Source organism: Physeter macrocephalus, chromosome 9 (assembly GCF_002837175.3).
Source record: "Physeter macrocephalus isolate SW-GA chromosome 9, ASM283717v5, whole genome shotgun sequence".
Lineage (NCBI taxonomy): Eukaryota > Metazoa > Chordata > Mammalia > Artiodactyla > Physeteridae > Physeter > Physeter macrocephalus.
The window spans coordinates 13,625,430-13,651,029 of NC_041222.1; the positions used below are offsets into that span (position 1 = coordinate 13,625,430).

The 25,600-nt window shown below is 38.6% G+C and overlaps 2 protein-coding genes across 8 annotated transcripts in view; both read left to right on the plus strand.

The window, feature by feature from the left end:
• Window positions 1-22,595, plus strand: part of ECPAS (Ecm29 proteasome adaptor and scaffold) — a 102,109-nt gene extending 79,514 nt beyond the window's left edge. For 6 of the 7 annotated variants that reach the window (XM_024126067.3, XM_024126068.3, XM_028493652.2 and 3 more), the window contains 19 exons: window positions 721-800; window positions 1,410-1,515; window positions 2,276-2,323; window positions 3,148-3,269; window positions 4,840-4,990; window positions 6,904-6,969; window positions 8,377-8,466; window positions 9,542-9,608; window positions 10,201-10,292; window positions 10,368-10,434; window positions 10,669-10,860; window positions 11,505-11,713; window positions 12,581-12,624; window positions 12,721-12,913; window positions 14,917-15,055; window positions 16,987-17,092; window positions 17,380-17,468; window positions 19,448-19,519; window positions 21,193-22,595. In XM_024126067.3, the coding sequence (XP_023981835.1) occupies window positions 721-800; window positions 1,410-1,515; window positions 2,276-2,323; window positions 3,148-3,269; window positions 4,840-4,990; window positions 6,904-6,969; window positions 8,377-8,466; window positions 9,542-9,608; window positions 10,201-10,292; window positions 10,368-10,434; window positions 10,669-10,860; window positions 11,505-11,713; window positions 12,581-12,624; window positions 12,721-12,913; window positions 14,917-15,055; window positions 16,987-17,092; window positions 17,380-17,468; window positions 19,448-19,519; window positions 21,193-21,332 (2,073 nt within the window). In that variant the 3' untranslated portion in view covers window positions 21,333-22,595. Of the gene's footprint in view, window positions 1-720; window positions 801-1,409; window positions 1,516-2,275; window positions 2,324-3,147; window positions 3,270-4,839; window positions 4,991-6,903; window positions 6,970-8,376; window positions 8,467-9,541; window positions 9,609-10,200; window positions 10,293-10,367; window positions 10,435-10,668; window positions 10,861-11,504; window positions 11,748-12,580; window positions 12,625-12,720; window positions 12,914-14,916; window positions 15,056-16,986; window positions 17,093-17,379; window positions 17,469-19,447; window positions 19,520-21,192 lie in introns of those variants that run through there. The other variant, XR_003681146.2, reaches the window with a different exon arrangement.
• A 2,229-nt stretch (window positions 22,596-24,824) lies between these two features.
• Window positions 24,825-25,197, plus strand: LOC102986949 (40S ribosomal protein S25-like). Its single transcript, XM_055087021.1, is given in 2 exon segments — window positions 24,825-24,994; window positions 24,996-25,197. Coding segments are annotated over 2 exon segments (372 nt in total).
• Window positions 25,198-25,600: the final 403 nt, after the last annotated feature.

Genomic DNA, 25,600 nt, shown 5'->3' on the forward strand with positions numbered 1-25,600 from the left:
AACAAAACCTCTCCTACTTACAAGAGTAAAAGTGGAAAAGCCATAAGTTTTGAAGTTCTTTGGATTAGCATAAAAAGTGAATCTACTATCAGTGTGTAGTTATTACCAAATGGATATCAAAACTAAAGAGGCTTAAAAGATTAAATTCTTCTTCATTCTGAACAGTCAAATGCTTCTCTATGTGCCAGACGTGGCGCAGGATACCAGGGAGGCAAAGACAAGTGAGACACTGTCCCTGCCCTCGAGGTCTCAGTGTGAAGGGGCAGGACGGTTAGTGTGCTGTCTGATACAATGTGCTTAAGAAGGTGCCTTGGTAACATAGGGCAGAGTAGGCCAGTCCTGTCTGTGAAGGTGATGCCTGATTTCAATCTTGGACAAGTAGGAGATGGAAGAGGTAGAGGTGGTGTGTGCTATGGAGTGGAGGTGAGACAGGACATATAAGAAGAACTTGGGAGCTAGATGGTCCCAGGAGGGCTTTGTATCCACGCCTGGGTGATTGGACTTTATTCTCATGCACTGAGGAAAATAAGAGGATCACGTTTGCATTTCAGGATGATCAGCTGGGCAGCTTTCAGCAACTAAAGTGGGGAGAGAGTTGTGGACCGAGAGGCCTAGGGAGACACTTAGGCTGTTATGTACAGAAACACAGTGTGGTACAGATGAATCATTTGATTATTGATGGATTTTGCATTATCAGTTTTATCCCTTTGCTTTCATTAGGTGGATAAATATTTGAAGGAAATACTTCAAGATTTGGTTAAGAATCTAACCAGCAATATGTGGCGAGTTCGAGAATCCAGGTACCATTTTTGGAAATATAAGACTAGTCAAATAAAATTGAATTTTTTTCCCCTTCAAATTTCCAAGTTTTATACTTTGTGCAAAAGGAATAAGTTAAAACCACTAAAAAGCATATTTCTGGTTGGGTTAGACAGTTAATGATATTTAAGCTCTAGTCAGTGGTTTTCCTAAGTTGTCTTAGTTTTTGTAAGTGTGAAATAACAGAAGTAGATCACTTGTTAAATTAGACATCAAGATACATTTATATACTCTCATGACTTTGTAGGGTAGCATTTATTTATACATATATAATTTATGTTTATTCAGTGCCTGCTATATGCTTGGCAGTGTGCTAGGCCCTGGAGGTATATTGGTAAGTAAAAAATGATGTATCATCTTAAAGAGATTATATTATAGTTGTGGGAAACAGACATTTGATGAGTGTACATGCCATATGCCTGTGGTATATTTGAGGTACCAAGAAGAGAGTAGTCATTGCCATCTTGGGATGAGGGGGTTAAGCTAGAAAAATATAGGCAGAATCCATATTCTTGTTTGATGTGAATGTTTCATAGTAAAAGATTGAGCTTTCTTGATCATATATTTGAAACCAAATTGTTTATTTTCAGCTGTTTAGCTCTGAATGATTTATTGAGAGGAAGACCCCTAGATGACATCATTGATAAACTTCCAGAAATTTGGGAAACTCTCTTTAGAGTACAAGATGATATAAAGGTACTATATACATAAATCTGCATTTATTTATAGAATAGCATAAATTGGAATTGTTAAAATATGTATGTTACATATTTCAAAATTCAGTATCCAGACAATTTGTTTTTAAAGAATTTTCCTCCAAAGTTTCCATTTTGATGTGTCTGTGAAGTGGCAAGTTTAGGTATCTTTAGATCTAAATTTAATTAAAGTTAAAAAAAAAAAAAGGGTAACTACTGCCTGATTTTCTTTTAGTAGAGATCTTGTGATGCTGTTGATGAGAAACAAATAACAGTTTAGAAGTAATCCAAAATAACTCTACTTAGATCAGCTTCGTAAGTTGGATCAGTCATTCCCAAATAACTTGACCGGTTTCTCTTTTGCCTTGGCAGTCTAAATTGTAAATTTTTCCATCTTACCATTAAAATTAGGCACTTCAGTTTTTTGCTATATTTGTCAGAGTTTTTTTAAGTCTTTCAGAATCTTCGCATAGATCTCTATACATCTACTTTTATAATACATTTAGTTTCTAAACTGTTATACTTCATATCCATATTTTTGTAAGGTCAAAATAGGTTGTGTCTAATTTTAAAAATAGTAGTATGGCATGGTAGTATGTTCCTTGACGGGCAAAGAGCCTAGTGAAACACGATTTTTTACCTAGTAATGAAAGTAGGATTTTTCACCAATTTGTGTAGATTTGGAGGCAGTTTAAATACACATTTTGGGGTAGATGAGAAGGAAACTCTGACGTATAATGTCATATTTTTCTCATTTTTAGGAATCTGTACGAAAAGCAGCAGAACTGGCTCTGAAAACGCTGAGCAAGGTGAAAACTCTTGTCTTATACTGGGGGGTGAAGTGGGGCAGGATTCTATGTGACAGTGAAAATTATGCCTTATTTTTTGTCATATAAAGTGACATTTAGTTGCAGTGTAACTGGCTTCATGTTACAGCCCACTTCTTAACAATGAATGGGAAACTGGTTGCTATTACATTAGAATACTAGTATTTTTAACAAAGTGTGTCTCTGGGCTCTTTAAATGGAGAGCTCTTCTGGGCCTTTATATAAGATAGGACTTTCTCTTGATCCTGAAGTACACATAACATTTAGATCAAGCAACATCTCTTCTCTTTATTATTGCTATGTTTATATGTTAATCTGCATTTCATACTTATGAGGTTGGCAGCCTTTTTGAAACTGGTTTCCCACTTGAACTTGATTTTGTGGTATATCAGGGCCTTCTAATGTATTAGAAGGTTTTAAATCTAAGTGTTTCTTATTCCACATTTGTGTTCTTGACCTCTGTGTTATTCTGCCACCCAAAGTTATTGATGATTATGATAATATACCTTAAGCCTTCTTCAGAGTGCTTTCTAAACATTTTCTTATTTCATCTTGTTTCCTGTTTCACAAATTAGAAGACCAAAGCTTAGAAAGTAAAATGCATTACCAAATTTTCTGTTTAGTTATTGGCAGACATAGAACTCAATCCCAGATCATGAGATCTTCTTTTTCTTTCTGTGCTATTGTAGAAAGTAGAGTCACTTATCCTTTTCTATGGATATAGGAAGTAGGAAGTATTTTGTCAGATGAATGCGTTATTGGGTGAGAGGTCAGTTTCACTAATTTCCATGCTCTTTGTATGTGAGGTTTGTGTGAAAATGTGTGACCCTGCCAAAGGAGCAGCTGGCCAGAGAACCATTGCTGTCCTTCTGCCCTGCCTTCTGGACAAAGGAGTGATGAGTCCTGTGACAGAAGTTCGAGCCCTCAGGTTTGAATCAGCTGATGAAATTGAATGTATTGGATTTACTTAATTCTTAGCCACCCAGTAGAAATAGGGTTTCTTTGAACGTTAGATTCTTGAGAGAATGGAGAAATGAGTTGAGGAGAATCCAGTGGGGTGACCCAATAGCAAATGTGAGAAGTGGTGAGTCAGAACATTTTTGCAGAGACATTCTCATGGGAGCCTTGCTTTTGTCCGGCCTTCTGCCACTCTGCCTCAACCTTGAGTAAAGTGCATTATTCTCTTGTCATTGGCCTCTGCCCCCAGCAGGCACATCTTCCTATTCTGCTACACCTCAGGTCCTTGGGAGCTTGCTTGTTGGTTATACCACTTAGTAATGTTTCACAGATTATTATGTTTAAAATAAACTGTTTACCGCCTGTGAAATATTCAAGAAGTACACATTTAGGTATATATGGCTCTTTTAAGTTAAAATCAGCAGTGAAGGATTCTATTTTTTTTTTTTTTTTAACTAGATTGCTATCTGGGAACTTAATCTGTTCCATTTTTATTTCACTCTTGAAATTAGATCAAATTAATAGTACCAACACTATTTCATGGTAACTAAATGGTTGGTATGGGAAAGCTCTTCTTAGAAGGATTCACCTACAAATGCAAAGGAATGATAAAATTAGGATATCACCATGTTGCTATCCTCAGTGAGATAATCCAGGTAATGATCATAAGTGGCTCCTGAGTCCACTGGTAAAGGCTGACGGGAGGAGCATTATAATGGATGGTTGGTTCATGCCGACCAAACTTGAACCTGCTGTTCACTCTTTAACAGCACAAAAAAAAGATAAGCATCCTGATGTGATGAGACAGGACATGTGAAGACCACCTGTGAAAGATTCTTGTTTTAAAAAAAATTGAACTGAACTTGATTTAGCCTGCAGATCTGTATAAGCTACAGAGGAACCTGTTAAGTGACACCATCAGAATACAAATCAATAGCTTAAAAAGAAGAGGACGGAGAGAGCACTGTTGAAAAAGAGTCAAGAAATGCAGCGAATTGCAATGTGTAGATGGACTCTGGATTCGATTTCAGCAACCCAACTCTTACGGACACTTGTGAAACAATCAGGAAATTCGGATATTAGATGATATGAAAAAAATTCTTGATATTTTTTAGGTGTGAAATGGTATTTTGATTATGATAAAAAGTCCGGGTCTCTTCATGATACATGCAGAAGTTTAGTTAGGGAATACGCTTCAAAATACTACAGTGGCAGGGGGAAAAGTATATGTATGGTCTGTATGTATGGTGGATGCCTAAGTGAGACAAAATTGGCCAAAGGTTGCTGATTGTTGAACTGGGTGGAGAACATACAGAATTGCATTTATGATTCTCTTTACTTTCATATATGTGTGAAAATTTCTATAATAAAAAGTAAAAACAAAAACCAAAAAAAAACCAACACAGAGCTAAGACCAGGCTCTGTACCCAAGGCAGTATGTTCCCTAATGCAATAAAGTGCAGAAACTCCTCATGATTAGACCTGTAGGGCTTCTTGCTTTTGTTAAAAGGACTCAGGAGTTGTGTTTTGTGTGTCTGTAGCATTAACACCCTCGTGAAGATCAGCAAAAGTGCAGGAGCCATGTTGAAACCACATGCACCAAAACTCATCCCAGCTCTGCTAGAATCCTTAAGTGTGTTGGAGCCTCAAGTTCTCAATTATTTGAGTCTCCGGGCTACAGACCAAGAAAAGGTGAGTTGACAACACAGCCATATTGGTAATTATTATGAAGGGAGAACCCTGTTAAGATACTCAACAGGCCTTCCAAGGTCCTTAGACAAAATCCATGATTCAGATGATACTTTCACCACTCTTGAAACAGCTCAACTTCTATAACCACATGCAGTGTTTTTTTAGCGGGGGCGGAGAGGGCTCATACACTGTTAAGTGAATGAAAAATGACACTTCCGTCCAAAAAAATACATCAATACATTTATTTAACGCAGTTTTTTGTACATGTTTGTTTATTTTCTAGGGGTTGGGTCTGCACCCTCAGAGTCCTTCTATGGACCATTCCTGCTTTGCAAATCAAGAGGATTTGTAGCTAGACTTTTGCATAGTCCAAAATTATTCTGCTTTTTAAGTATACTGTAGTTCCCTAGTTTCTGATCAGAGTTTTGCTTTCTAGTTTCTGATCAGAGTTTTGCTTTTTGTTTTTTTTTTAATTACAGATGAAACATTTATTGTGAAAAGTTAAAACAACACAGAAGAGTAGAAAGTAATCCCCTAGGAATCCCCTCTGCTGTGCAGCACAGTATCATTTCCTGAGGAGTACTCACTGTCAGCAGTTTCCTGGGTCTTTTTTCAAATTCTTTTGTAGTCATAGGCTGCAAAATCAAACAAACATACTAATTTTAAAATAGAATCAGACTGCGAATATTGTTCTGCAACTTGATTTTTGTTTTTAACAAAATACCATGTGTATATATAGACCTATTTCATTCTTTTGAGTGCATGCATAGTATTCTACAGTGAGATTATTTTGAACTTTTGTGTGAGAGATTTTGTGGCGTGAAAAGTTATGAATGTTCTGTTTTCTCCACATCTTTGGCAATATTGAATAATATCAGTCTGATAAGCAAGAATCTCATTATTCTAATTTAGTTTCCTATTATTAGTGTTGTCCATTGTCTTTTCATATTGTTAGCCATTTATAAATATTTCTTCTTTGAGTTGTATGTTGCTACTCTATGTCTGTTTTTCACTTGTTTATGTTTTTACATTTGTCTTTATTAGAACTGTCAAACTCCTGTTACATGATTGTAAAAGTTTTCTCTCAGTTCACTATTTGGTTTTTAACTTACCTAAACTATTCTATTCTAATCACTTACTCTGTTTTCCCTTTGCCTCTGATATTGCTGTTTCTTCTCCAGTCATCATTCTTTCCTCTTTCAGCAGTAATCTTGCCTTTCCTAGGTTCTCACCTACTAGGTGTTGAGAATTAGGAAACATAAATTCTAGTCCAAACTTTGCAGCCGTAGGCAAGTCACTTCTGTATGCCTAATTTTTCTCACTTATTATGTCTGGATAGTGTCAGCCTCTCCTATACCATAGTTATTTGATTAAAATGCTATTGTATCAATAGATAGGAGGGTCCTTTATAAAGTTAAAACAATACATGTATAAAATTAAAAATGGTGTATTAGATAGAGAATTATTTAGTCTGTTTCTTTATTTAATGCAGGGAGAACCTGAGGCTCAAGAAGGCTGAATAACTTGCTCAGAGCCATAGTATGTTATTTTCTAACTGCAGTTAATTTCTGGTTGTCTGCATTTCTCACGTACGGTGAGATGCTGCCTCTACATATATATGGTTGAGTGTAGGACAAAAGAAATTATTTAGACTTGTGTTTGAATTTGTTGTATCTATATGTTATTTTTTAAAATATTCCTTAATTTGTCAGTAAAGCCCAATTTGAGTGTGTGGAGGTTCTTCTTTTATTTTGGCTGTGCCGTGTGCAGCTTGTGGGATCCTAGTTCCCTGACCAGGGATCGAACCCACACCCTCAGCAGTGAAAACCGCAGAGTGCTAACCACGGGGCTGCCAGGGAATTCCCTGGAGGTTCTTCTTAATTGATTGAATGTGCTTGCATTTGTGTTCTCAGGCTGCGATGGATAGTGCCCGACTCAGTGCTGCCAAATCCTCTCCCATGATGGAAACAATCAACATGGTAAGTGCCTCACGTAATGAGAACATTTACGTTTGCTTACCTTAGAGTGTAATTGTTCGGAGTCTTCAGGTTACATTAAATGAAGTAGAGGTTTAAGGGATGAGTCAAGGCAGCTGTTGTGACTCTAGTTTTTTCCTAGTATAGTTCTTTTTTTCTTTTCCTGTATTACTAAATGGCATACTTTCCCCAATACTAGACTGCATTAGTCCAGATTTGTGTTACACAGGAGAACAATATATTAAAAGGTCTGCCTATAAATCTATATCTGTATATCTTTTGGCCTGCCTATTTAGAAAGTTCGGACACTTTTCTCTGCCTGAGCATTGTCTCTGGGAGGACCTAGGAAGGTGTAAGCTGGAGGTGTTAGTGAAGTAGGCAGCATAAAAGGTAGGGAGAGAGAACTGAGCAATGTTGGTAGGTTGTTCAGTTGCAGAAAAGAGCTGCTTGGCACCAAGTTTAGAAATTCCAGTGTTTCTGGAATCGTGGGTTAAGAGTCTCTAAGGTCACAAAAGCCGACTCTGCTGTGCATGCCCTGGAGTGGTTAATTGAGAGCTTGTGAGCTACTGGAAATTGTGTTGATGAGCAGATCACAGGACTAGACAAGAGAAGAAGAAATTTTTTTAGTGCTTACTGGGGAACTATTACCAAAATTTGGTCTAAGGATGTCTTCGTTGGATTATGAGGGCAAAAGAAAGCTTAAAGAAATAGGAATAGTTAGCAAACACCTTATAGATATGCTCATCAGTAATGGAATATATGTTATTACATTTTCAAAAATATAGCAAATTCAGCTAAGGAGTCAACTTTAATAAGATGGCTTGATAGGGCAGGCCCACGGAAGAAGGTCAGTTTTAATCTAGGTCTTTTACACTAAACATGCATTGTTAAAGAAGAAGTAGGCCCAGAGAGATCCTCTCTTCTTGGGTACTCATTATTTATTTTCTCCTTTATAAATCAATGTTTTTTTTTTATTTATTTATTTATTTATTTATTTTGCGGTACCTGGGCCTCTCACTGTTGTGGCCTCTCCCGTTGCGGAGCACAGGCTCCGGACGCTCAGGCTTAGCGGCCATGGCTCACTGGCCTAGCCGCTCCGCGGCATGTGGGATCTTCCCGGACCGGGGCACGAACCCGTGTCCCCTGCATCGGCAGGCGGACTCTCAACCACTGCACCACCAGGGAAGCCCTTTTGTTTTGTTTTTAATGTTGATCCACTGATGAATGGTTTTCTTGTTTGTAGTATAATGATTTTAACATTGAAATTGGAGCAAAATCAAACCAGTGGTTTTTGCACTTCATGTCAAAAACAGTTGGGTACATAGTTGACATGGGCGGTTTTTAATTGAAGATGTGGTACTGACTTAATTATTTGCTAAGGTTAACTTTATATTTATTCTCTTCCAAAAGTGCCTGCAATATCTTGATGTGTCGGTGCTGGGTGAGCTAGTTCCTAGGTTATGTGAACTGATCAGAAGTGGTGTAGGTCTTGGAACTAAGGTAAGCAAGTGTATTTTTCACAAGAGGAATTTGCATCTTCATTAGTTTGGGCCACAAAAATAGAACAGCCGTCATGTGTGAAATTCATTTTTTTTCTTAAAGCCTGACTTTATTTTATGTTAACTATTTTGTTTCTGTGACTGCACTAATAATAACTTAAAACATGTAACTTATTCAGAATATAAAACGTGACTTATATTCAGTAAACATTGTCTTACTTTTTTAGTGGAATCATTTCTGTCCCCTGGTTGCCAAGTACATGCCCTCTGGGTCCTCGTTCATGATCAGTTATTAGTGGAAATGCTCACCAGTTATCAAGTCATGGTTGCTTAAGGTGGTGATTAGCATTTTTCACAGAGGAATCAGCAGGTATTTAGATGGAAAAATGTCTTCCTTTCCAAGATTTTTCAAGGATCAGATCCCACACCCTACACTTTGAAAACAAACAACTCACGTTTATTTCTCCTGACAAAATTAACATTTACTTGTATTTTAAAATTTTAGCATTTATAGATCAGGAGAAAGTTAAAAGTTGTCCGTAAGTTTACCACCCACAGGTAATTGCTGTTGATATTTCAAAATGTTTCCTTCTGTGCATGTGTCTTCTACGATGTCCTCTCTAATGGCCATATACTCTCTCATGTGGCTGAAACATCATTTATTTTAACCCATCAAGGAATACCTGATTTGTTTTCAGCTTTTTTGAAACTAAAGCGCTGTGATGAATGGTTGTGGACACATCTGAAACTGCTTCCTTTGGTTAAATTCCTAGAACCGGAAATGTTAGAACAAGGATGGACAGGATGACACGTTGCCCTCCCAAAAGATTGTACGAATCTCCTTCTCACTTGCAGTGTATGAGAGCAGTGTACACTTGCAGCAGGACCTCTGCAGGAAGTCTTGAAGGAAATCTTTGTGTTAATAATTTAAAATAAGAGTTTTACTCTTTCTAGATAGAATCTTGGAGGGGCTGTAAGGCTTTGTGTATTTCTTTAAATCTTTGACTCCTAAAACAAAGGGTTTGATAGAACATTGTGACCATCAGATTTAGACCTTTGCCTTTGTAACCCTGTAGGGAGGCTGTGCCAGTGTCATTGTGTCATTAACCACTCAGTGTCCCCAGGACCTAACACCTTACTCAGGTGAGTTTGTCAAAACCACTGGGGTGATGTTTTTGTATCGCCATGTCTTGTGTGACAAGGTTTTAAAAGGAAAAACAGTGATCGTTGAGACATGCTTGTGATATCGTGTACTTTTTCTTCCCTCAAACTCTCCCACTTCTACCTTTATCTCTGTTTGCAAGAGGTAGAGGATGATCAAGTTTAGCAAGTTTTTACTGTTTTATAAGTGTTTATTTCTTGGTGGTATAAGGAGGTGAGAGTATCTGCTATTCTGTACTGTATAAATGGTTTATTACCATTTATATTTAATTTTACAGCAGCATTTTTCTTTTCTTGAATTGGCTCCTAGATGGGGCTGATTAACTTTATGTACCTAACTCTTGTTTTTGCAACTGTCCCCATAATAGTCTAGATTAATTAATTAATAACAGATTAATTTTTAATTTTATACCAGGCAAAGAGAAGCAAATGGATATACAAATGTAACATGCAAGGGTTCTAGACTACTAGGGAATAAATCAGATATTAGTTATAGGGTTAAGTTTGTTTTGGTCCTACGAACAGAGCAGAGCATTTGGTCAGCCAAATATCAGATTTTTCTTGTTTCCACTAGGTAAACTCATGAGTGCTTTGCTTAGCGGCCTGACAGATCGGAACGGTGTAATTCAGAAATCCTGTGCATTTGCCATGGGCCATTTAGTTCGGGTGAGTTGAATTTCTTAGTTAAGTAAGTATACTTTGGTAATTATGAAGAACTGACCAGGATTGTTTCTCTTCCAGACGTCACGGGATAGCAGCACAGAGAAACTCCTGCAGAAACTCAATGGCTGGTATATGGAGAAAGAAGGTACCTTTTTTCTTCCTACTTAAATTATTGTTAATTTAGATGTAAACAACCTAATGAAACAATACAAATCAGGTCTTACCCTTTCTGATTTTATGTGGTTTGCTAGGAACATTTCTGATTGATTTTACTGGTTTGTTTTGCTGTGGTACAAGTCGAGCAGTGGTCTGTGTTTTGATCAGTTACCCTTAAACACAGTAAGTGTCATAAAGATTGTTTTTTTCTGCTTCTCTTTAGAACCCATCTACAAGACCTCTTGTGCTCTGACTATTCATGCTATTGGACGGTACAGCCCTGATGTACTGAAGAACCATGCCAAAGAAGTTCTACCTTTGGCATTCCTAGGCATGCATGAAATTGCTGATGAGGAGAAAGCAGAAAAAGAAGAATGTAATTTATGGACTGAAGTATGGCAGGAAAATGTACCTGGTTAGTAAACAGTGCCTGTGAATTAAACCTGTTTCTCAAGAACCACAGTTGAAATTTTTAAGTCATATTTTTTAATTCATAAACTTCTGTAGTTACTTTCCCGGGACCTTAACAATGTGTGTCCCATTGGGTTCTCAGCCCATCCAAATTTCCAAGTTCTCAGGTTGGCGCTCGGAGCTCTTTTCTTTCCTCCCTCATTGCTGCCCATGTGAGAGAATAGAAAGTGCCCAAGCGAAGCAGAGCTTTGCTTATTTCAGTTGAGAATGAACAGTGATTTTTGTGTTGCCTTGAGTATTATTTTAGAGTAGTGCTTCTCCACTCTCCTCTTCACCTTGACACACGTTAATGGACGAGAGCCCTCCTTTGGACATATCCAAGTTCATAACGTCCTGCTGTTGTAAAGATTTCTCACACCACCACCCACTTTCTCTCCCTTTCAGAGAGTGATGTGATGTAACCATTGAGAATCACTACTTTAGATTGATGGTCACTGACTTTTATTCCAGACTTAGAAAAGAAAAATCAGTTAGTTTATATATATTTATACAAACACACACACACACACACACACATGTGTATATATATATATATTTCTTTTTTTTTTTTTTTTGGTCACTTAAGAGTTGCTTTTAATTTTGCTTTAGGTTCCTTTGGTGGCATTCGGTTATACCTGCAGGAGTTGATTACTATCACCCAGAAGGCTTTACAGTCTCAGTCCTGGAAAATGAAAGCCCAGGGTGCAATTGCCATGGCATCAATTGCAAAACAAACCAGCTCCCTGGTACCTCCGTATCTGGGAATGATACTGACCGCATTACTGCAAGGCCTAGCTGGACGAACATGGGCAGGAAAGGTAAAGGAACCATTCATGCCCAGTTAAATTTAAGGTATCCTTAAAGGATTATGACTTCATCTTTCATTTTTCATTTTCTATAAAAATTAGAATGTTGTTTTGTGGGACATCAGATGGATTGTTTTTGTAAGCCAGATTTCCTAGGCAGTTGGGAAGCTTTGGGTAAACTTTGCCTGATTAAATGTGATATTTCATCAAAGTATAACCCACGTGTCCTTGAATGCTGCACAGTAATGCTGGAGGTTGATTTTTATTTATCATGTTCAGCTTTCCAAGAGAAGTCTTAAACCAAGTGGTCACCCTCTTGTCCCTGTTGACCTCATGAACAGATCAGAATTTGGGCATATGTGAAATTGAGTAGCAAGGCAAGCTGTGTCTAAACCCTGGGCTGAGGATGCCCACCTCTGGGGCCTCTGAATTAGTAAAAGTCATTTTTTATACAAGGGTGATGGTAGGTTATACACAGTGACTACTCAGTGGGGAGCACGAGACTGTGGCATCATATACAGTCTGGTTGATGTGGTAGAAGCCAGTAGTGGCCAGTGCAGAACTGTAGACGAAGTATGGGTCTAGGAGTCAGACACAGTTCTGATTCCATTGTTGATGCTTCTGCCTCTGTGACCTTGGACAAGTTGGTTCTCTAGGCTTTATGAAATGGAGAGGAAGACAGTTAACCTGCTTCTGTGGTTTGGAGTAAAACTCTGTGGATGTGCTTGTTAAACAGTTAAGTGTGTCGTCAAAGATATGGTGACTCTAGTTAATTTTTGTTGTCATAATTTTTAAAAATTTAGGAGGTAATTATAGTCATGTACAGTGTATGTAAATGACGTTTGCTTAATAGTATTCCCTCATCTTTCAACCCTTTAGGAAGAACTGTTGAAAGCCATTGCCTGTGTGGTGACAACTTGCAGGTAAATGTTCCTTCAGTGAAGATGCCATTTCTTAAACTGCACCTGAAAGCTGCAGCCTTTATTAACTGTTGTGATGCTTTTGTATGGATCCTGCAGTGCAGAGCTGGAGAAGCCTGTGCCCAGTCAACCTGGCACCAGTGAAATCCTCCAGGCTGTTCTGAAGGAGTGTTGCAAAGAGAATCCCAAATACAAGATTGCAGCAATCAGCTGTGCAGGGGATGTCTTAAAGGCCACCAAAGAAGACAGATTCCAGGAGTTTGCTGACATTGTCATACCTCTCATCAAGAAGGTAATGATCGCCATATCCTTTCAGGTCTGGTTTATACTTAAAAAAAATAAAATTTTGGAGAAAGAAAGAAGGAAGAGATTTTCCTGTGTCCTGTTTGCATATTTTAGTAGGATTCGTGTAGCTGCAAATAGAAAAATCCCCAAATATCATGGCTTCAAACAAGGTAGACGTTAGTCTCTCACAGAAGAGTTTAGGGAGTCTGGCTCTTTGCAGCTCCCAGCTCTGCCTTCCCCTGGGGTGTGGCCATTGTCTTCATGGTCCACCGTGTGTCTGCATTCCAGGTGGGTGATGGCAGGGGAGATGAAGAAAGGATGAAGGATCAAAGTAGGTATGTCAGTTCTCTCTTAAGGAGAGTTCCTGGAAGCTGCTACAGGGCCCTTTCACTTCTGTCCCACTGGCCAGTGCTTAGCCGGGTGGCCACACCTGGCTGCAGGTGAGGCTGGGAATAGTAGTCTTCATTCTAGGTATCCGTTTCCCCTCCATGGGAGAAGGGTGGCTGTTTTTTTTTTAAAAACAAAGCAGAACGATGAGTTTATTGCAAGGGTTTCATCCTGCGAGCCGGGAACCTCAAGGCCGTGGGAGCGGTGAGTTCCCGAGAGTGATGTTGGAGTGGGAGAACAGTCCCTGTCTTGCTGCTGATAAGCTCTGCCTTGAAAGCATGTGCTGCAGCCACCCCGGGCACCCCAGAGTGAAGACAGACTCTGCCACATGCTGGGGGACTTTGATCAAAAGCAGGCTTTGGTTTCATTTGGAAAATGAAGTGCTCGTTTTTAAAGGTTGGGCACTGGTTCAAAGAAAGAAGAGTATGGTTTACCTATTTGCTTTTTTGTGAAACATGAAAAATTTTAAATAGCATTCTCATTCTGCTTCTTGTGTTGCTGCTAATTTGCTGTTGTAAAAAAGCTGTTTAAATAATTTCTGTTAAGAGGGAGGGGATATGGGGATATATGTATTCATCTGGCTGATTCACTTTGTTGTACAACAGAGACTAACACAGTATTGTGAAGCAATTATACTCCAATAAAGATTTGTAAAAAAAAAAAATAAAAACAGTGAGAAAAATAAATTCAAAGTAAAATAATTAACTATCAAAAAAATTTTCTGTTACATGCATAATGATAGTGTATGGATTTGGCAGTCTGTATCACCAGCTTGCTGGACATGTCACTTCTCTGCCTATTTCCATATCTTTCTTTCTTTCTTTCTTTCTTTCTTTCTTTCTTTCTTTCTTTCTTATTTATTTATTTATTTATTTATTTATTTATTTATTTATGGCTGTGTTGAGTCTTTGTTTCTGTGCGCAGGCTTTCTCTCGTTGCGGCTGGACAAGTCACTTCTCTGCCTATTTCCATGTCTTACTTACTTATTGATTGATTGATTGATGGCTGTGTTGGGTCTTTGTTTCTGTGCGCAGGCTTTCTCTAGTTGCGGCAAGCGGGGTCCACTCTTCATCGTGGTGCACGGGCTTCTCATTGTCGTGGCCTCTCTTGTTGTGGAGCACAGGCTCCAGACGCGCAGGCTCAGTAGTTGTGGCTCACGGGCTTAGTTGCTCCGCGGCATGGGGGATCTTCCCAGACCAGGGCTCAAACCCGTGTCCCCTGCATTGGCAGGCAGACTCTCAACCACTGTGCCACCAGGGAAGCCCCTCCATATCTTATTAAGAAGGAGTTTGGATTTAGATTACTACCAGGTTCTTCCTCCTTTAATTCCGTGATTCTAATGCAAGTCTTTTTTATGTTGTGCTCAAAATACTACATATATGGTATTTTTTTTCACCTTTGCTTACAGATTCCTTTAGAGGATTTCCAAAATTTATTGGAGAGGTGCAGTACTCCTGTTACAAAATCTTTTTACAAATAGGAAAACTCATGGTAGAGACTGTAGCATTTAATTCTTGGTTAACATCTCCTACTCTGGTACCCTGATTGTTTTAGTAGTATGCCTGTAACTTTGAAGGAAAAAATAAATAAAATTTGCTTTCCTTTTTTTTTGACATGTCCTAGAACTCACCTGAAAGCATTGGAGTCCAGACAACCAAAAATGAAGATGAGAATGAGAAGGAAAAGGAGCTCCAGCTGGAATCTCTGCTGGGAGCCTTTGAGGGCCTGGGCAAAGCCTGGCCCCGAAATGTGGAGACCCAACGTAAGCAGCAGAACCTGCATTTGAAGAAGTGCTGTGGCCAGGGCTTACTTCATGACAGCGAAGGTGTTCCATGTGATGAGTTATAGCTGCTGTTTCTTGTAGAGCCTGACTGATTAACGGCGAGAATTATCCAGTATAAATTTTACTCCTACGTTGGCAGATAATCTCATTGACTGTTAGTTTGCTAGGGCTGCTGTTACATAGTACAACAGACTGGGTGACTTCAACCAGGGAACTGTATTTTCTCACAGTTCTGGAAACTAGACTTCTGAGAGCAAGGTGTCAACAGTGTTGGTTCTTTTGAGCCCTGTCTCCTTGGCTTGTAAATGGCCGTCCGTGTCTCTGTGTCCACTACATTCTTATAAGGACACCAGTCGTCTTGGGTTAGGGCCCACCCTAATGGTCTCTTTAAAACCCTGTCTCCCAACTCAGTCACATTCTGAGGTACTTGGGGGTTAGGATGTCAACATGTGAGTCTGTGGGACACAGCTCAGCCCATAACAACCGTGATACATTTTATGTAGATAGTTTGACTACAAAAAGAATTCTTTTACTCTTTATGGTGCTGTATTCAGAGAAATCCACAGAACTTATTAGTGGGGTCTCTTCATCTCAAAATTCATGGCCTTGTTGCCAAATCTTCAATAAGCAAATGAAATCTCTATTTCCCTGAGAAACTTGAAACTTTCTGAGAGTTTTTCAGAATTGAACATATCTTTCCAAAGGGTGAAGTAAATAAACAGTAAACCTTTACTGTTGGATTGGGTTGTAGTTAGTAGGCGTTTGCCTTGTGTTGGTTCCTGCAGGGCATCCTACATCTTAATATTCATGAATGTTATGAAAAGTATTGTTGACTGTGATTGGATGTTTCTAAAATCAGACTTAAGATTGTCTTTGAGCCTTGCCATCCTTTGTGTGAACGTCAGAAAGTATATTTGCTCTGTATAGGGAGAGTTTTCCAAAAGATACAGATTTGTAAGAGGTCTTATTTCTTGGTATTATGTTATGGACTGCAGTGAAAGTCCACTTATTTGACATCATTAGGACTGCTAACTTGCTTGATAGGTAGAAGAAGTTAAAGTAGGGAATTATATAAAAAGATGATGCATACACAAAGCGCAGTTTTAGTATAAGGAACAGAAATGGACATTTGCTGGATTGGTTGTCATCTGGGGGAAGGGCCAGGGCCTTTGAGGATTTGTTCCACACTGGCTTCTCGTTTACATCTTACTCATAATGTATCATCTTCAGTTTCTGGTTTTGTTCCTTTATAGTGGAGAAAGAAATTATAGTCTCTTAGGAAGCAATTCAAGTGCAGAAATCTAGATTTTTTACCCTCATCCATCTTTACATTTGTGAACCGTACTAAATTCTGCAGCATTTAAAAAATAACTACTTTGTTGAGTTTTATACTCCTGTTTCATCACTTAGCATAATATTAATTATATAATTATAATAACAGGTGCAGTTGGCATAACAGGTCTGGATAAAGCGCTGTTGACTCTTGTTAAGCCTACAACATGCGGAAGCTTGTGAGCCTCCAAGTTCTGCTGTCTTTGGCTGTCATTCAGGGTGTTTTATGGGGAAAAGGCAGTGTGGTTTAGACTCTCTGTCAGTTCCTTAGAAAAGGATATTGCCTTGACAAAGAACACTTATGAACAGATATATAAGATTTTGGGGGGAGGGGGTGTTTCTGATCAGGGAAGTTTGTGGGACTTGGGCATAAAGTCATGCTGAAGTGTTTCCGAAATGTCATGGCTTTAATTAAAGGCATTTGTTGTTTTAATCTTGCCTCTCCCCTTCTCTCTCTCTCTCTCCGTCTATCCCTCTCTGTCCCTATCTCTCTCTGTCTCTCTGTCTTCCCCTCCCTTGCTCTGTCTCTTGCTCCTTCACATGCTCTGTCCTGCTCTGCCCCATTCTTTTTTTTCCAGGTTGTTATCGTCAAGAGCTTTGCAAACTGATGTGTGAGCAGCTAAAACTCAGCACATGGAAAGTGCAGCTGGGAGTCCTACAGTCAATGAATGCCTTTTTTCAGGGGTAATTTGCTTCATAGTTCAGTCATTTATTTAACGTTCCCCTACCCCTTAGCATTTTATATATAATCAGTGGAATTTTTCTTTTTTTTTTTAACATCTTTATTGGAGTATAATTGCTTTACAATGCTGTGTTAGTTTCTGCTGCAGTGGAGTTCTTTTAAATTTTAAAACTAAAAGCTAAAGTGACATCATAAAGCAATATATACAGATAGAAATTGTTTGTGCCAGAAAGGTTTTGGAATGTTTTTTAATAACTAGTATTTGTATCTTGCTTTTTGATTTGTATAGATTAATGCTTTTAGAAGAAGAACATGCAGATCCTGAGGCTCTGGCTGAAATTCTCCTTGAAACTTGTAAATCAATCACATATTCTTTAGGTGAGTGGTAAATTGACATAGATAAGGAGTGTTCATTTTAAAGCTCAGGGAGTTAAGCTTCAAACATTCCCTGCCTTGTGCTAGGAACTAAATTTATGAAACAACTACTGAACTCTCCTATTTAATATACTCAGTATGTGCCCCCAAACTGGAATGTATTAATCTGGAACTGTAATTTAGGATTTCAACACCTAGATTAGAAAAACCTTTGTGACCAGTATTTTTTAAAAACCTGTACTTGGAAATAATTTCAAACTTACAGAAAAGTTACAGTAATAATGCATGTAATACTTGTATATCCTTTACCCAAAGTCACCTGTTAACATTTTGCACCACTTACTTTATTACTTGCACTGCTGTATACATACTTCTTCCTCAACCATTTGAAAGTATATTGCTTACATCTTGCCCCTTTCCTCCTAAATTCTTCAGTGTGCCTTTTACATACCAACTTTAGATAGTATAACATTGATGCAATATTTTTTAACCATTCATATTCTAGGTTTTTCAGTTGACTCAGTAATATTCTTTATATAATTTTTCCTCTCCTCCATTAAGGAATCCAGTCTGGAATCATTTAGTGAATTTAGTTGTCGTATCGTTGTAGTCTCCTTTAATCTGGAACACTTCCTCAGCCTTTCTTTGTCTTATGTGACATTGACAATTTTGAAGAAAAGCCTCCCCGTCCCCCCATTTAAAACTAGAATGTTTCTCATTTGGCGTTTGTCTGATGTTTCCTTGTGATGAGATCCAGGTTATGAATTCCCAGTGGGGCTGCTCTATAAGTGATGTTATGTCCTCTCACATCAAGAGGCACACAGTGTCCACCTGCCCTCGTTGGCAGTGTTAATTTTGATTACCTGGTCAAGGTACTACTCAGTTTCCTCTGCTGTATGGTTACTATTTTTCCTCCTCTGTCTGATAAGCAGCCTTTGGAAACAAACTTTAAGACCATTCGGATAACCTGCTCCTCTTCAGAACTGTGTCTACTAAGCAGTCGGGGAGAAGACACTTTAAGACCATGCAGATATACTGCTCCTTTTCAAAGTGTCTCCTCTAGGCTTAGCATGCATTGACGGGTTTTTCCTGAACCAGCTTTTACTAAGATGATTTTCCAACTCTGGCACTTCTTCCACATTTACCATTTGACAGTTGGCATCCTCTCATAAGCAAGGTCCCTCCCTCTCTCGAACTCTTTATTTATCTATTATCCATATTGATTCATGGATTCCTTTATTTTCCCCTTTGTTTATAATTATTTTCCTTAATTAATTTGTTGCTCAAATTATCCCAGATTTGGCCAGTGGAAGCCTCTTTGAGCTGTCTCCTGTGTCCTGTTGCTGGCTCGCCACCATTCTTTTAAGCATTTGTGTACTTCGTAGCATGACAGCCTGTTATAAGCTCATCTTTTGCTTCCTTTGTCTTTGGTCTGGTTGTGTGTTAGTTTTTTCAGTAAACAGTTTCACTGTGAACTAGATGCTGTGTCTGGAGTAGACACCAAGGAAGCATCTTTCAGTTGTGATTCTTGGAGGTAGCCACATGCTTTTGGATAAATAACTGGCAGCTGAGAAACTAGTCTTTACAGGGTCCGGTCGCAGCCAGGTGTCCCTGAGTTGGCCTTACCCCTGGGTGATGTAATGTTCTTTGGTAAAATGAAGAGGTCATGCAAACCTAAAGACCTTTCTTAGGTATCCTGTGAAGTCGACTTCTAAAATGGGTCCTTTAAATATTGCCATTTGTTATGGAGATTGGTATATTTGGCTGACAGCTTTTTTTTTAAAGTAAGGAATGTGGACATATACACATTTCAAGTATTTGATGATAATTGGCTAAGGGAAGCTTACTTAGGAGCACATGTATCTTTCCCTGAATTTATAATTTCTGAACATCTTTCTTTCGGTAACACTAACTTAATCTTGGATGTTCTGTTTGTAAGGCATATAAAACAAATAATGTGAACTATATGATTTTCTTCTTAGAAAATAAGACCTACTCATCTGTGAGAACAGAAGCTTTATCTGTGATAGAATTGCTGCTTAAAAAACTTGAAGGTGAGTTCTTGATACTTCTCATTGGAGGACCGGAAAGCCAGAAGACTTTATGGCATATGTTTTAGGAATTTTTTTTATTTTCTGTTTTTGTTTTTAATAAGCATATACTCTAAAATGTAAATTAATATATTTGTACATGGAAATGGAATATACATAGCTAAAACCTTCCAATTTTATGAAGTGTTAAATTTGGTACTCTTTTATATACTTTTAATGCATTATGATGCTATGGTTATCTCAATGAAGTTTTGGTTTCCATCGTGAATCTTGAGTTAATCTTGGTGAATTACAGGAAGAGGCTGACAGTGGCAGAACAGAGCTTACTATACACGTGTAAATAAACAGAATGACACACTGAAAAGTGGAGTTAGGAGAACATTTAACAATTATCTACCTGAGTCATCAAATTTGATAGCAGTTTTCTTAATCCTATCTTTTTTTTCTGTTTCCCTTTTTTTAAACCGTCTTACAAAGAAGCAGATTTCGTCTAATGGTCTGTTCTATCGCTGGTAAAAGAAGACTGTTAGCATTTTCTCCAATGGTGTATCTGTTACTGATTTCAAAAGGAGGCCCCTTTTCTTTTTTCATTTTCCTCTTTTTATTATTTTAACCACGTGGATGAAGAATGGGGAATATGGAACACTTTTCTCTAGAGCATTGTGTACCTGCTGTTTCTCCTTCTGTCTCTATCTTTGCTTAGCAATTAAAGCACATCACTCAGGGCTCCATAAAACAGGCCGTTTAGACTCAGCGACACTACATGTGTCATAATCCCTTTTTTCCTTGTTAAAGTAGAAGAGCTAGACACTTAGATATATCTCTGAATTCTCAGTTTGTCAAATATGTATGAATATATTCTAGATGAGGGAAATGAAGCTAAACAGTGAAATAACTTGCTTGAAACCACATCACCAGAAAGTATCAGAACCTCATAAACAAGATTTAGGGTCTGATGTACTTTATGAATTTCTAATATTTTGAGTATGCCTGTAGTTCTCTGATGCTTTTCTTTTTCTTTTCTTTTTTTTTTTTCTTTGCGGTACGCGAGCCTCTCACTGTGTGGCCTCTCCCATTGCGGAGCACAGGCTCCGGACGCGCAGGCTCCGCGGCCATGGCTCACGGGCCCAGCCGCTCCGCGGCATGTGGGATCTTCCCAGACCGGGGCACGAACCCGTGTCCCCTGCATCGGCAGGTGGACTCTCAACCACTGCGCCACCAGGGAAGCCCTGATGCTTTTCTTAAAGGAGTAATAAAGTGTCATCTGTTCAAACTGTCTTTGCAATTATGAAATTTATTGAGGATTGTTTTTACTGAGCATATCTTACAAAGATATATTCAGCTCAATTGCTGAAATAGCTTTTTTGTTACTGTGTGCCCTGACGCGATACTTCCTGCTTCCCAGTTGGCTTCAGGCTCCCTTCATTCTCTTTGTCCCACCAGCTCTGGGGACAGAGGATGAGACTCCCTGATTGGCCCTCACTTTATTGTCAATAATTAGGTTTGGAGACAACTCTTAAACCTGTGATCATTATATACAGAACTGTTACCACGGGGTTGCTTTGCATTTATTTTGGGGCTAGGATATGCGGAAGAAAAGCAGAAAGAATAGTTTTGGATTCTCTGCTTGCTTCTTCTATAAGGATTCTTTCGTTGTTCTTTCTCCTTCCATTCAGAATCTAAACAGTGGGAAAGTTTGACATCTGAATGCAGAGTGCTCCTGATTGAGTCTTTAGCAACTATGGAGACAGACAGCAGACCTGAGCTGCAGGAGAGAGCATCGTTACTGAAGAAAACACTTGAAAATCTGGAATAAATTAGAAGGGGAAGAAACAAACAAGTGCCATGTTCATTGGGGGTTGAAATGGTGGTGTTCTTTGTGGGGAAAAGTAAAGATTAATCTGTAGCATGCATCATTCCTTGGCTGAAATAAAAAAAAAATGCCTTAAATTTTGTTCCTTATTAGCTTTATTTTACTTGATGTTTTAAAAGTATCTGGGCTGAATAAGCTAAATGGAACCTTGGATATTTGAGAGGTGGTTGTAGATGAAACTGACAGAAAGAGCTGTTGAAAGAGTTAAAGCTGTTACTAAAGGAATAGACAAAGTTGCAGAGGAAGCTGCATAAAAACCTTAGAACTGCATCCAAATTTTAAAAAGTTATTTCAGGAAGGGGCTGTATCAACTACTTAGTTTAACCCCCTTCTTTACACCTGAAGAAACAGGTTATGAGATGACGTAGCTTCCTTTCGGAGGCCTGTGCCGAGGCTGGAACCTGTGTGATGGATGACCTGCCCAGGACACTTGCTTTTACAACCTGCTGCTAATCAGTGCTAACCCTGGCCTACCTGAGAAACTCCCAAGATGAGATGGTACAGCAGTCCTGGCACCAGAACTGAACTGACCCATTATGTAAACAACACTGGATTCTTGAAATTCAGAAGTTGAACATTGTCTTGTCATTTGTTTATAGATGATTGGTTTTTAGAAAATGATTATCTACCAACCTTACAGGTTGAGAGGGAGGGAAAATTTGGTCTCCATGTAATCGTCCTCCTTTTATAAGCAGATGAAGGTAGATTAGGACAAGATTGTTCATTTTGTCTGTTATGTATTTTGCAAAACACAAACCAACAACGAAATAGTGACTGCTTGGTTTAGACCATTTATAATCTCAAAACTGTAAAGACAAAAATTTTCTACCCACTTTTATGCTAACAGTCACAACTATGGGATAGAAAGGAAAGCATTTTAATTAGCCATCTGGGAATAACCTGATACCATTCAAAGTAAATAATTGCAGCTAGGGTTTCTGCCTTTCCTTATGCTGCTCAGGCCCCTGCCTAAGGATGGTAGGGTAAGGGGAAAAAACAAATTTAACATAAGTGTTTATTAAAGTAAAGGGAGAACTCTAGCTCACCTTGGATTCCAAGCACAAAATTGGTTTACACTCAATACTGACCCCTTACTGACGTTAACACCAGGGTGGAAACTCCGTGTTATTATTTTCTGTGGTCTCTATTAACCAAAGTATTTAAAATTTTCTTGACTGTGACCCATAGTTAAAACTAACTTTTTTCATCCTGACCCAGAACAATGTGTGTGGGCTGGAGGGGAGGGAGGGAGGGAGAGAGAAACAAAGAATGAATATAAAATCTTTAACTGAAATAAAATGTTTTGTGAAATGGTACATAATACTATGTGTGATCTGCTTTGATCCCTCCCCGCCAACTCCCCACCACCGTTTTGAATGCTCTTTCAGACCCACTAAATTCATTTCCTGACTCATAAATGGGTTGTTACAGTTTGAAAAACACTGCCATAGATAGTACCTAAACCTAGCTGCGTGTGCTATGTTCTGGGGTTGCTTCTGTTTGGAAGAGGGGTTTACAAATGAAAATTTAAGTGTTTATTACCAAAACATCCTCTTAGCTGGTACTAAATATAATTGTGAGTTTTAGTAGCATCATGAATTTTAAGTAAACTATCGTGGACTTCCACTTGAGAGTGGTGTTTGCTTGGGGAAGAAGAATCAACTCTGGGTGTTTTTTAGAAAGCTTGCGTCCTCATAGGACTTGGTGTTTTCCAGATCTGTATTTCCCCCTCCATGAAGTGCTCTCTGACTTTCATTTACAGTACCTGGGATACTCTTCCTAGGCAAGAGTGCCATGTAGGTCAGGTATTGTTGGAAGGTAAGAGTGTAAGGGCAAGAATTGTGCTCTTGGCCCGTATCAAGTTTAAAACCTCATCAGATTTTATGCTTTTTAAACTTTTTGTTATTCAATATTGGGAATTTCCCATGGTGCTGAGAGAGGTGCTAAGATACTTGAACCTGAGTGCTTAGTGCTGTTGAATTAATTTGTTTTAGTTTTCTAAGCACACTTCTAAGTTTTACACTTAACTGCCTTCATCTTGACCAGCCAAGTCATCTGTACAACTAGTAACGTTAACTATGCTCTCCCAATGCAGCTTGTGTTGGTGTGCGTGGGCACACATATTTATTTAAAAGGGTTAATAATTGAGAGTTTGTCATTGTGGAATGTTGATATTAGTGAACAAATGGCAGAAGGACCCGTGAACATTTATATCTTTGGCCTTCATTTTCCAAAACTATGTGGAACGGATTTTTATTATTTTTTTCCCTAGGAATATTCAGTGCTACTTGTCATATAGGCAACTGATTTAGAGAGTCTACTGAATTCCTTATTCCTGGAATATATCTCGCCACACTAGATATATCGTCACAGATTTATTGATATGTGAAAAGGAGGTACCTGAAATTTGGCAATTGGAAATCAAAACAAAGTATAAAATTGTCTTTTTGGTGATAAAAGAGCAACCATTTCTTTAATTAATGTTTGTGTCTAATTTACAGTTGCCGGTGTGTCTGCCTGTAATACAGTAATATTACTGTGTACAGTAATACAGTGCACAATAAAACTGATTGCCACCAAATCCCCATTGCTTTACCCTTCCATCTTTTATTTGTGTATTCACTAATGAGAAGAGAAAAGAAAAAAAGATGTGACCTTGTGGGTCTGTGCTCTAGTAGCATTTGCACTGTGTGAACACTGTCTGCCCGTTGGGGGAAGTTTCTATCTGCTGCTGCCACAATATATTCATGCTGCTTGTGAAGTACAGGGAGTTATTTTGACATTGGCACTCATTGTAATGTACAAACTGTTGTTAAACGGATGTATATGTAACAGATTTTTGTATTTTATATGCAAAGTCTTCATAGAATCCTCTGCAATATGTACTAAGCTAGCTAAGCATGTGGTAGTCTTGAAAGGAAAAATCTTTCCCATGCCCAAGAAGATATTAAGTGGTAAATAAAAGCTGCATGATCAGTTCTTCGAAGTGGTGCATTAATTTTTACTGGTTCTCTGGGAAGATAGTTAACTTCCAAGGCATTGCCTGGTTATACTTTAAAGACCAAAAAAAAAAGCCCTACTGCCTGCAGTATTCTGAGCTACTTCTACCAAGCAGAAGTTGTTGGCTTAGGTGTCTGGGAGTTCCAAGGCAAAACACAAACAGAGGCAAGGCACCTGAATAATTGCTGTTAAATGCTTGGAGAGAAGCAATCATTGAAAGATTGGATTTTTTGATATAGGTAATCCCTGATGAACACATAGAAACAACAAGCAATTCTGCTTTTGGTTAAGATTAACATACATGGCTCTGCACATAAAATATCAGAGCTATAGGTACATCCTGTGTTGTAAATAACCAAACAGATTTTAGGCTGTGGCTTTTGGTCTGACGTCAGTCTTAGGTGCAGTGGTAGCAGCTGCTCTCCCGGTTTCGCTATGTCGCCCAAGGATGACAAGAAGGAGGATGCCGGAAAGTCAGCCAAGAAAGACAAAGACCCAGTGAACAAATCTGAGGGCAAGGCCAAAAGGAGGAAGTGGTCCAAAGGCAAAGTTCGGGACAAGCTCAATAACCTAGTCTTGTTTGACAAAGCAACGTAAGACAAACTCTAAAGAAGTACCCAACTATAAGCATATAACTCCAGCTGTCGTCCCTGAGATGCTGAAGATTTGTGGTTCCCTGGCCAGGGCAGCCCTTCAGGAGCTCCTTAGTAAAGGACTTGCTAAACTGGTTTCAAAGCACAGAGCCCAAGTAATTTACACCAGAAATACCAAGGGTGGAGATGCTCCAGCTGCTGATGAAGACACGTGAACAGGTCCCACCAACTGTATATTTTGAAAAATAAAACTTTTATTAAATCAAAAAAAATTTTTTCTAGTCTGTGGAAGATACGCTTGAAGGTGAGAGATAACTTGCTTTTTCTCTCGTAGCAGCTAAAAAGCCTAAGCTGCTCCCTTTCTTCTATGCTTTTCCTCCTTTTTCCCTTCAAGCTAGTACCAGATTATTTGATTAGAATAACAATTGGTTTTTAAAAAGTGGAAAACCCACACCTAGAAATATGAAAATCACTACAGGAAAAATCTTATTGGTAAAGGCAAATATACAGTGAAGATAGTAAATCAACCACGTATAAAGCTAGTATGAGCGTTAAAAGTCGTAAAATCTATATCCACAATAAGTTGAGGGATACACAAAACTGTAAAATATGATGTCA